Source organism: Gymnogyps californianus, chromosome 4 (genome assembly GCF_018139145.2).
Source record: "Gymnogyps californianus isolate 813 chromosome 4, ASM1813914v2, whole genome shotgun sequence".
Lineage (NCBI taxonomy): Eukaryota > Metazoa > Chordata > Aves > Accipitriformes > Cathartidae > Gymnogyps > Gymnogyps californianus.
The window spans coordinates 9,649,177-9,661,961 of record NC_059474.1 but is presented as its reverse complement, the minus strand read 5'-3'; the positions used below and the strand labels follow the sequence as shown (position 1 = coordinate 9,661,961).

Genomic DNA, 12,785 nt, shown 5'->3' with positions numbered 1-12,785 from the left:
AAACCAGGGTTAAAAACTTTAGTACCAGCATGCATGTATGACCATCTTCCTCAAAGGAGGGAGACTTTCTTACTGGTCAGATTTTGGTAGCTCAGTGTGACTGACTGGTTGGGTGAAAGAGACCACTGGTGAAAGACAAGAACATTAATGTAAAATCTGCTGGTGAAGGAAATAGCAACCCAGACTTTCTCTTTGCCGTCAGGAGATTTGGGGTAAAACCATGTTGTCATCTTTTTATGGACCCTTAACTCATTCATTCCTGCTAGGTAAAGAGGTCTGTAGGAAATTATTTGATACCTGTGGTTTGAATTGGGAGTTGTCACTTTCTTTGCATGGTCCAGTGTTTTACTTGTTGTGTACATGAATTTTCCTCAGGCTTCCCCCCCCCCCCCCCCCCCCCCCCCCCCCGCTCTGTGAAGATGCTTGTCTTCAGTAAGAAAGGTTGCATTTGGAGTCAGATCTGCAAGATCTTGATATAATCTTGTCCCCTTAGAGCAATAACGACCAAACAGTTTAGATACTTCAATACACCTGTACAAGAGGTTAAATGTATCTTCAGATTCAGTGCAATAAATATCACGCATATGAAGCTTCTCCAGTTCTTTCTTCTGTTAGTGTTGGAGCACTGCATAGCACTTGAGGCAAATGTGGATGTTCCTTCCTTTTCATAGAATCATAGAATCATTTAGGTTGGAAAAGACCTTTAAGATCATCGAGTCCAACCATAAACCTAACACTGCCAAGTCCACCACTAAACCATCTCCCTAAGGGCCACATCCGCACGTCTTTTAAATACCCCCAGGGATGGTGACTCAACCATTTCCCTGGGCACCCTGTTCCAATGCTTGACAACCCTTTCAGTGAAGAATTTTTTCCTAATATCCAAGCTAAACCTCCCCTGGTGCAACTGGAGGCTGTTTCCTCTCGTCCTAGCACTTGTTCCTTGGGAAAAGAGACCGACACCCACCTCGCTACAACCTCCTTCCAGGGAGTTGTAGAGAGCAATAAGTCTCCCCTCAGCCTCCTTTTCTCCAGGCTGAACAACCCCAGTTCCCTCAGCCGCTCCTCATAAGACTTGCTCTCTAGACCCTCCACCAGCTTTGTTGCTCTTCTTTGGACACGTTCCAGCACCTCAATGTCTTTCTTGCAGTGAGGGGCCCAAAACTGAACACAGTATTTGAGGTGCAGCCTCACCAGTGCCAAGTACAAGGGGACAATCACTTCCCTAGTCCTGCTGACCACGCTATTTCTGATACAAGCCAGGATGCTATTGGCCTTCTTGGCCACCTGGGCACACTGCTGGCTCATATTCAGCCAGCTGTCGACCAACACCCCCATGTCCTTTTCCGCCGGGCAGCTTTCCAGCCACTCTTCCCTGAGCCTGTAGTGTTGCATGAGGTGGTTGTGAACCAAGTGCAGGAGCCGGCACTTGGCCATGTTGAACCTCATACAATTGGCCTCGGCCCATCGATCCAGCCTGTCCAGATCCCTCTGTAGAGCCTTTCTGCCCTCAAGCAGATCAACACTCCCACCCGACTTGGTGTTATCTGCAAACTTTCTGAGGGTGCACTCGATCCCCTCGTCCAGATCATTGATAGAGCATTTTGTTAAGATAATAATAATGGAATTGCTTCTTGGAAGGGAAGAAGCCTCTGTGTAGCTGTAGCTGCATCTGTTTCTGATTTGGTGCTGCAGTTTTATTGCTCTAGTTTACGTGGTAGACAAATTCAAGTACAGAACTCATTGCTGAGAATGAACACCTCTGGGGAAGGTAGAAAGGTAGTTGTTTCTCATGTGTGAAAGAGGAAATTCAACTTTTGGGCCAAGTGTCTGAACTACCAGATACAATCTTTGAGGTAATTTCAACAGTATAACCATAAAACCCACGCACTGCTCAAGGAGAAGAAGGTTTCATAGATCAAATATGTAATCTTGGAGAGTGGCAGAGAGCCTTGGGAGATGGGAGGGATCAGTGAAATAGAATGCATGTCATCTTTTTGTGGCAACATAAGATTTGTTGCAGTAATCAAAGCAATGCTTTTATCTAGTCGAGTACTCTCTTTCCAACAACTGCTGAGACCTGGTTATTTAGAGAAAGGTAGGCTGAAACCTTCCAATAGATCAATACTAGATAATTAATCTTAATATGTTGTCTCTCCCTGATAGCAAGAAAAAAACTTATGCTTTTAAATCTCCATTCTGGTGCAGTTGCATCTATTTTTCACCCTGAACTGTTGTAGTTCTAGATATTTTTGTTGTACTTATAAATATCCAATCTCTATTTTAATAATTTCGTTCTTTTTCCTAACAAAATTTTATGGCAATTTACAATCAAAGTAATCAGAAATATGCTTTATTTTATTGCTTTTGGATTTGACAATTTCAATTTTTCTTGAACGTTTCCTGGAACTTGTATTAGGGGATGAACAGGAAAAATTCTCCTGTTGGATTTTGTGTGTGTGTATGAATATGTATGTGTGTATATATGTATTATTTTGTATACTTTTATCATGTTCTCCCTTGCATTGATGCTGTCTAGCACAAAAAATAAACAAACGACCATAAGTACCTCCCCCCCGCCCCATGCCCCCGTGTTTTCAGAGTTGTTGTGGAGAAGTTTTTACGTCTGCATGTCTTTTTGTCCCTGTCTGGGACAGGAAGGGAAATGAAATGGGAAGGGGTAATCTCCAGCCCTCCTGCTGAAGGCAGGAAAGAATGAAGGCTTTGTTGGGCCTAGGGTGAGATTGCTTGAAGGACATTATTCTTTAGCCAGTACTTTGTCAATTCAGCTTGGCAAGAAAATTTCTTCCTGCAAAACTTGTTCTTTTAAGATTGTTAAATAATGCAACTTAACAGAAAAGTATACCAATAATTCACATTCTTTATTTTGCAGCTAAATAAGTTGCAAGATCTTCATCCTTTGCCTAAGATAATTTTAGAATACCGTCAGGTGAGCTGATATTTTTCACATAATGTAGTTGCACTGAGGCAAAATTAGCAAGAAAGATAACATATTCACAGCTAAATAAATAAGAAAAAGTTGGCTCTAATGTAAGTTCATTCAAATATTCATTTAAGTTTTGAAGTTGTAGGTATTCTTAAGAGTTTTTAAATTTAATGTTTTTACTTCTGTTTTGCACTATGTTAGACTATAGCTAGCAAGCAACTCTGTTGCAAAAACAATTGGAAAACTTCACTGTTAAATTTGTTTAGTGCTATAAAGCATGCTCTTAGGGCAGAACGTTTATTTTTTGAGTTCTGAAGAAATACTCTGCAGAAAGTGAAGGAGATAAAAAACCCCATAACTAGTTTAGGTGACAAGCCTCCTGAAAATCCAAAATGACCTAGTTAGTCTGCTCTCACACTTAATGTTTGGGTTTTCAGTGGATGAGTTTCCAAGCTTTAAAAAAAAAAAAAAAAAAAAAAGTTGGGGTGTTTTTTGTTGTTGGGTTTTTTTGTGTGTGTGGCTTTTTTGTGTAGTTTATTGACCTGGGGATATAAGATGTAAAAGAATAAATTCCAATAGTTCATTTACTACTATCTGCAAAGACCTGGCTTTAGGGTATAACCAAGCACTTACCTAACTTATGCTAATAGGTCAAGCTATTAGTGAGTATGCATCCATTATTTACTAAGATAAAACTGTCTTTTAAAAAAAGTCTACAAAACAAGTTAATATGCATTTGGAAATTAAGTTCTTTAATTTGAAAAATCTCTTTATTTTTATAAATAAGCATTTATCTAAATTTTTATGTAATTTAGGTTCGTAAGATGAAATCAACTTATGTGGATGGACTACGAACATGCATGAGAAAGGTAGAAATATAAAAAGTAGCCTATAAAATACGGTATTTCAAATAAATCATAAAAGGATGTGAAATGATTGCAGTGTTTACAGTTTAAGAACTTTTATATATGGAAAATTATAAAGTGTTTCTTTTTGATTTTGTCGTCCTGATTGCAGCGAGCTTTTATTACTGATACTTACATGAAATAAAATTTAGATGTATATCTTCATCCTTTTCTTTTGGGGGATTTTTACTTTACTTGACTACAGGGATTTATTTCCTCTACATGGAATCAGACAGGAACTGTGACTGGCAGACTTTCAGCCAAACATCCAGTAAGTGAGCCTATTAGAAGATTTACATTTTAATTAGAGTTAAAAATTAAATATGTAATATTTTTAACACACGAAATGTTCATTTTCATCTCAGTCTAGCAGTTGCCATATTGTATGTAAATGGTGGACAGAAAAAGCTTATTCTTATGAATATTTTCTGTTACCTGTGGATCAGAATTTAATATTATTACCTGAAGTAGAGGGGTAGAATTGTGAGCCATGCATGCACCCTCTAGACTTCTACGGAATACTTCTTTGTAATGAATTCCTGGTGTTCATGAACCACTCCTTGTAAAGGATTGATGAGCCCTGGAAGGTACCCTGGGTATTATGGAAAAAAGGGAAGCTCTTTTCTTCTGGAATTTAGCTTCAGGCCTCATAGCAGCAAAGAGGTAAGCTGGTTGTGCTGTTGCTCTGGAAGTCTTGCCAGATGCTTATATGGCTGTGACACTTGGGCTTTTTGTGCTTCCTCTCTTGTCTTTGGGTATAATGATCTCCATGTACATGCTTGTGGCTGGAATGTGCTTTATTTTACTTTCTGGACTGTTAGAGGCTTGGGGTTTTTTTGCCAAAGTGGCCTTTTAAGGGCATATTTGCATATATTTTATTATATCATTTTGCTTGGAGTTTAGGAAGCATACTGACCTTTGACAGTAGGGACTGGTGAGGCCTTTTGCGTTCCACTTCTGTCGCAGCCCGTAGCTGCCTGGATGAGTGTACAGGACCTGGTGTGGGAGGAGGCAGGGTTGCAGACTGCTTCAGGGGCTCAAGTCAAGACATAGGTGGGGGAATAGCAGTAGAAAAGTAGTGACTACCTACCTGCGGAAATGTTCTGTTTGGTTTAATCATGGCCTTTCTTAGGAAAGACCTGACCTCTGGCCCTGTGGAAGCGGGGGAATAGATGCAGGAGTGGGACTTGGCTCATGAAGGCTAGAGGGAATCCATGAGGATTCCCTCAAGTCCTTTTAACTTGTGCCCAAAAGTATTGTCAGTTCTTATCCATGCAGGTTTGATTACTGCTTATCTGTCTGTGCAGGTACTAGACTTAAGCTTCATGGGTACAAATGGCATTAGAAGCTTTCTGCAGTCTTGGGAGAAAGGCAATGGTCTTCCACAGCTCTGTCTAGGAGTAGAGATGTTAGACACGACCGTTATGTTGTGACCGGTTTGCATGGGTGGGCTCATGTGGCTCCTTGCAAGTCCTGACTGGTATGGTGACTTTTGGAGTTCTGGCAGCAACCTGTCCTGCGAGGTTCTCATCCTCACAATACTGGTGACTTCCTTAGCTCTTCTTTTACCTGTCTTCACAGTTCAGGTGTCATTTATGTCTTCCTACCCTAATGATACATATTTCCATACAATTTGTCAGCAGACAATTTATACGAAGTGCCTGTGCTTTTTGCTGAGTAAAAAACAGTGTCTAGGATTCTGAATTAACAATGGAATGGAGGAGGTTACTGCTGCTCCTGCTTCTCATGCATCCAGATGGGGGAAGGTGATGGGAAAAGATTATCATGAAGGTCACAGTTTGCTAAATATTCTAATGTGACGCACAGGCTTTTACAAGTCAGAGCTGAACAGACAGCTGTCTTGAACAACCACATACAACACAAGGTGACCTTTGGCCCATCATGCTAAAAATGACATGAAATCTACTTTTCTTAAAGCTTGTTTTTCTCCAAAATAATGCTGCTAAAGTTAGCATCCAGGGTTGCCTAAGGCTGGCTTTTCCTTATAAGGAAAAACATTGGCATGGCTTTTTTTGTGTGAAATGTTTATGGAACTTATACCATCTGTTTCTGAATCATTTATTGATATAGAAGATATACTGCAGTGCCCAGTCACTTTACTAAGTGTTAAAGGATTGGGAAGATTCTTCCCAGAAATCATAAATACTGTAGATATTTTTGCAGTTACTATGATGTTATGTCAAATTTTAACTGAATATTTGCTGATGTAGTTTATTTTTAACTGTTTTAAAGTGCTTTAAGGAGTAATTAAAGCAAAAGATAAGTGTGAATCAGATAAAGTGAGAATTCAAATAGAAAAAACATCCCATTTGCTGCAGTGGTTGTGGGAGATGGGGTTCCAGACAAAGGTTTCCTTAGGTTTCATTTGTTTTGTAAAAGTAATGGATCTATCTGTCCTCTTTGCTTTAAGGCATTAAATGGAGTCCAGGGGGGATTTACTCATAGGTTTAAGGGGAAATGACCAGACATTAGGTACAGAGCAGGATTTCTTTTTCAGATAAACTCTTCTGTGATCTTCTTTCAGACAAATCCACATCTGTGGGTTTCTCTCAATAGATAAGCTTATTCACATTAATTTTGTGACTTCTGTGTTGCAGCAACTTAGAGGGGGTTTCTTGGTAGAACTTTACTTCAGTGGCTCTCCATGTATACATCTATTTTAGTTTAACTGTGCACTCCATTTCTTCTCATTTGGTTTCTTCTTCTGCAATATGTGTGCTGCATAATTAATACATTTTTCACAAATAACAAAGTGTTATATGGTAATATAGTACATCGTTAAACAGGGACACCTTTGATATTGTAGTCTCCTGCTATAGGATTGTAACTGTCTATTTGCTGCTCCATGAGAACCTGCGTATCTGAAACCTAAAAGTAAACATAAACCCTAAAATTCTTCAGTCAAATTATTTTTGTAATATACCCATAGGGTAGTTGTTTTTTCCACTCTGTGATGAATTGCTTATGACTATTAGGGCAAGTTAATTAGGTTTATTATTTGAATATGTTATTTTAAAATAATTTTTGTATAAATATATTAGTCTTGTCTACATTAGGATACTCCTTTATTATATTGCTCATAGATAACTTTCCTATTAAATGTATTTATTACATTCATAAAGACTTGTTTATGTTCTCCAAACCTACTTTGAAATACCACCTTCCAGCCTCTCACCTTTTAAAGCAAAAATAAGTCATGACAGAGGTGGAAAGGCATAAAGTCAATTAAGATCAAGCCTCTTTCAGAATGAACAGAGAGAAATCCTAACTCGAGATATAAAGATTGCATATAATTGGATGTTATAATTTGGTTTAAGATGTAAACTTCAGTGCTAGAATCAGATATGCTGTATTAAGGTTTCTTTCCTCCAGGCTTCTGCAGCAGAGAGAACTGAAATGTTACAAATGAGTTTACACTTCTATACTTCAGAAGATGTTTGTATCATTAAACTAAAAGGCATAAAGTGGTGGGCTTCAGGGGGCATTTCCTTCCTTTTAGTAACAAAAAGTTATGCTGAAGATAAATAACATTTTTTACCTTCTCAGACCAAGTGAAAAAAAAAATAAAAGCATTCCTATTTTTCCCCAGGAAAAATGCTTTTACCAGCTTGTCCAAAAAGGCAAAGAAATGAAATATTTAACTTGTCAATCAAAGAAGCATGTTAGCCTTTAATTTGGAAAGCAAGAATGTAATTTGAAAGAGAAACTAATTAGGGTGTGTTGAATGTTAATGTACTCAAAGAAGGACCGTAAAAAACCTGAAATATTGAATATAATTCACTCTCTCCAACAGATATAAGTAATATTTTCTTATAGTCAATACATGATAGAGAATTGCATGCTTGTTTGTTAGAAAATATGTGTTACTAATAGTTTTTGGAATATGAATAATAAATTACCCATCTGGTCTACATTCTAATGGGAGAGACAATCTCTTGAAGTAGAGACCCCTCTGAGCAATTGCCATCAAAAATGAGTCTGTTCTGCAGATTAACTTAGCAAACCAGCTTTTCTGATTATCCACACTGTATCTGTATTACTTTACTTCTACGCTGTCTTCTGGAGTGAATGGACCAATTCTTTCTGAGATAAAACTCAAATGTAGTTTTGGAATAGTTTTGGGATCATTTGTGGACAATGTGGATGAGATGCTGCCTGTTTGTCTCACTTTCATAACACTGTCCCAATAGGTTTTACATCCTTAGCGTACCCACTTGTGCACACCAAGCGAGGCAGACTGTCAGAATCGTGCTATCAAAACTATTGTGACAGTTGTCAAATTTCAGGCATTTTGTCCCAGGCCTCATTAAGGCTACAGGCTGATCTGTGATACTACCAATACTCTTTCTGAAAGTTTATGGTCTATAGTCACAATTGGATTCGAGCACAAACAGGATGTTCTACAAGGTATTTCAATAGTGGTGAGCTGCTGTACAAATTTGAAGTGTCCTGTTTTTCCCATCTCTTTCCTTCACAGCTTTTAGAAGGCTTTGGCAGAGCTGATGCAATGTAAAAGGAGCCAGACACCAAGTGTGGGAGCAGGAATGTGATCACATCTTCCTGGTTTTTTGCAGAAATGAACCAATGCCTTGGCTGCTTTTGAAACTGCACTATTAGGAATATAATTTTTGTAAACTTGTTTTCATACACTGTCCTACCGAAATGAATGTTGACTTAAAATGGACAGACAGTATGGGTCTTAAATTTGCATTGATCTTACTTGAGTGTGTCTTCTATTTTTTTTTTTTTTTTTTTTTGAAAATATATTCATTGGAAAGCACTCGGGATAGAGACAAGTCAGACGTTACAGGTTCATATAAAACATCTTGTCAAAAGTCTTCTATAACATCATCTAGGCTAACAAAATCATTTTTAGGTAGGTATGCTCTGATGTGGGCTTCACTAAAATAATGGTAGGTTGTCTTAACAGGGATGAGAATGTCTATGCGTTTTCTTGGACCTTTGCATCAAAGCAATTTAGTGTCATATTTTCAAGTGAGTACAAACAACTAGCACTCAGATGAGCTGATATGCTGTTAGAGAAAGTCAGAGCATGCATGCCGTTTGTTATGGTTGGTCTGTGTTCTCTGAGTATCTCTTGCATTCAGAACGTATTTTTGTGCCATGTTTGTTTTCAGTATATTTATTCCAATACTCTTGAGTCATATGCTGATCATGACTGCACTAATAGCACTAAAATAGTATCTCATTTTATGAGTATTTAGAGTTTTGATGTTTTTACAATCTCTTTTGTTGTTGCTTTATTTTTTTAGAAGTATATTTTAGTGAAGGCTTTAGCATTTAAAGAAACCGTATTTTCAACGTTGGAGACAGAAGTTCTCTATTTCCTCTCTTTCTTTCTCGCTCATCACAGTTTTTGTTTGATGATAAGGAAAATTTACTTTAAAATGAGTGAATGAGCATGTTGACAAGACTTTAATTCAATTGCATTCATGATGAAAATTTACATTACAATAGGATGTTCTTAGTTATTGGTGTGACAACCACAGTATGAAAAGTCACTCTTAGTGGTATCATAACACTCACGTCTGATGCTCCAGAACATCATGTTGATTTAATATCCAAATGCAGAAATAAGGTTTCTGCATCATAGACCTTTGTTCTCTTAGCATCTTGAGTACACATAGTATCCTTTTCTATGATATATGCATGCCTTTGGCATTCTCTGTAGTAATGCTCCTGATTTGTATAAATTCATTAATCTCATGGTGAGTGCGGTGTATCCAATACATGGACTACATAATGTTTTCCATTTGGCTCAGGAAAGCTTGGAGCATCATCTGGGCTGTAGTTCTGTAGTAACAAGAGCAGTTCAATCATGTATATAACTTCTATTTGGGATTATCTTTGTATGTATAATTGTTCTGTGTGTTATTGAAAGAAAGATAATGTGTAGCCAGTATAAATCTGCTTCTATGCAGTAATCAACATACAAAATGCTTTCATTTTATTTATGCAGGATAAGATAGGGAGTCTGTCATTATTTCTTCTACAAACTAAACATAAGCACAGAAATACATAGAGCAATTAAAATTAACAGCTCAAAAATGAACATTTCTATACAACTCAGAATAATATCAGCTAAAGTATTTTTAGCACATTCTGAAATATTGACTGTAGAGGCTGAATTCCTCCTTCACTCTCCTTTAGTTTCTGGCAAAAAGCTCCTCAGAGAAGCTTAGACTTATAGAAATGGGAGAAAAAAGTTCCTGTAAAATTTTACTGTGCTAGAGAGATGATGGCACTGCATGCTTCCGCTTGTTTCATTAAAATTCAAAGATACTACATTTCAGTACACTATGTATAAATTAAATTGTCAGCACTTGAGTGCCTACTGCTGTTGAGTGGGCTTTGTTAAGGTAGTTGGTTATATGCTGATTCATTTTATCCTTTGAATGGCCTTTGCCAGCAATGTTTTGGGAACGCTGCCAGTAGAAGCCAAAACTATGCACTGATCATCTTTTAGAAATCCATGCTGGAATATAGCTAGTGCTACTGCCAGGTTATTTTTCCCTAATATGAATGTGACTGAACGCATAGCTAACAAGAAACAAAATTAGCATCATCGTTGATCAAAACAAGTGGTTTTTTAGCTATGTAGCTTTCACTACCTTACAAATTAAAAAGTGTGTGGTGGGTTGACCCTGGCTGGATGCCAGGTGCCCACCAAAGCTGCTCTATCGCTCCCCTCCTCAGCTCGACAGGGGAGAGAAAATATAACGAAAGGCTCATGGGTTGAGATAAGGACAGGGAGATCACTCAGCAGTTACCACGGGCAAAACAGACTTGACTTGGGGAAAAAAAAATTAATTTAATTTATTACCAGTCAAATCAGAGTAGGATAATGAGAAATAAAACCGGATCTTAAAAACACCTTCCCCTCACCCCTCCCTTCTTCCCAGGTTTAACTTTACTCCTGAATTCTCTGCCTCCTCCTGCAGTGGTGCAGGGGGACGGGGAATGGGAGTTGCCATCAGTTCATCACACGTTGTTTCTGCTGCTCCTTCCTCCTCAGGGAGAGGACTCCTCACACTCTTCCCCCTGCTCCAGCGTGGGGTCCCTCCCACGGGAGACAGTCCTCCATGAACTTCTCCAACGTGAGTCCTTCCCACAGGCTACAGTTCTTCACGAACTGCTCCAGCATGGGTCCCTTCCACAGGGTGCAGTCCTTCAGGAACAGACTGCTCCAGCGTGGGTCCCCCGTGGGGTCACAAGTCCTGCCAGCAAACCTGCTCCAGCGTGGGCTCCTCTCTCCATGGGGCCGCAGGTCCTGCCAGGAGCCTGCTCCAGCGTGGGCTTCCCATGGGGTCACAGCATCCTTTGGGGGCATCCACCTGCTCTGGCGTGGGATCACCTTCACTGATCTTGGTGTCTGCATAGTTGTTTCTCTCACATATTCTCACTCCTCTCTCTGGCTGCAGTTGCTGCTGCGCAGTAACTTTTTCCCCTTCTTAAATATGTTATCCCAGAGGTGCTACCACCGTCGCTGATGGGCTCGGCCTTGGCCAGCGGCAAGTCTGTCTTGGAGCCGGCTGGCATGGGCTGTATCAGACATAGGGGAAGCTTCTAGCAGCTTCTCACAGAAGCAACCCCTGTAGCCCTCTCGCTCCCAAAACCTTGCCATGCAAACCCAATACAAAGTGTTTTAAAGTGAAGTAATTATAGTAATGTCTATTACTTAGAGTATTCTGTTACAGAAGTTAATCTTCACACTGTGTTGTGTCTCTTGGAATTTTATTAAGGCTGTTTCCATGTAATTTTAGAATAGTTTAAGAGCAATGTTAGCATAGTATTTTGGTTACAAGAAACAAGTACTGCTATTCACTTGTAGTCTGTCACAATCTTTGTTCTTCCACTGTTTATCCATACAAATTTCAACTCCTGGCTGAGCACTTCTCTTATGCTTGAGATTGGCATGTGCTAGCATCCCCTGAAGTCTCAATGTGGTCACAGTCATTGTACCTCTGTACTGAGGAGTTTAATAGAGCCCATGTCCTACTGAGTTCATTTTCACTGTCCTTATCCGCAAGACAGTTGCTCAGATTGGATCTTCAGTGATGTGCAGAAATGCATGTATGATCTTTATATTAGTTTAACTATTTGTGTGCCTATTTGTTATGAAGTTGTCTGTTGGTACCTCTTATGAGTTGATTAAGATTTTAGAAATTCTACTTGAAGATTTTTTTATTCTTCATATGAAGTATTCCATTAGTGGGATTTTTAGATATATACTTTTAGGAAATTCTCAAAGCTTGGACACTTATGTTCTGAGAGGACAATTAAAAAAAAAAATCTCAGGCACACAAATTATGTCTTGTCTTACAAGCTCTCAAAAGTGAGAGGTGTTAGCATATTCCTCTAATGGCTGAATTCCTTTTTACAAGGACAAAATATAGTCTAATTCTGATCTCAGCATAGGTTTCATTATGTTTTAACATAACAAAAGTATTTAAATAGTTTATTTTGCTATATAGTGTTCAACTGTACATTGTTCTTCTCCCATTCTGTATCTCAGTCAGCAAAAATTACTTCAAAAAATCTGAGAGTTCTGACAAGACAAAAAATGGAGGAGACAGAAATGAAGAATGGTAAAAAGAGAATGGATTATAGGGGAAGATCAAAAGTTAGGTACAGCAAAAGAGACTTCTTGTCTTGGATGGCCCAGTATTCAGACAGTACTGATTTTCAAAAGCTGTCATTGGCATCCCAGAGAATTTCAGGAAAATTATCTCTGTAGCTCTACATCCCTATTACATTCAGCTTTCTCTGCTGACAGATCTTTTTTTCTGTGTCAATGAGTAGAAAATCTGCCAGTTCTTTATTTCTTCAACATCCTTTCATAAAACCTCAGGAAATTTCACCCAGAGTTTTGAAGATGGATGCACTCTCCC

The 12,785-nt window shown here is 38.7% G+C and overlaps 1 protein-coding gene across 1 annotated transcript in view; it reads left to right on the top strand.

Moving 5' to 3' along the window:
- Nucleotides 1–12,785, top strand: part of POLN (DNA polymerase nu) — a 118,879-nt gene that overhangs the window by 35,016 nt on the left and 71,078 nt on the right. The window contains exons 13-15 of the mRNA XM_050896655.1: nt 2,894–2,950; nt 3,763–3,816; nt 4,058–4,123. Of these exons, the coding sequence (XP_050752612.1) occupies nt 2,894–2,950; nt 3,763–3,816; nt 4,058–4,123 (177 nt within the window). The remainder of the gene's footprint in view (nt 1–2,893; nt 2,951–3,762; nt 3,817–4,057; nt 4,124–12,785) is intronic.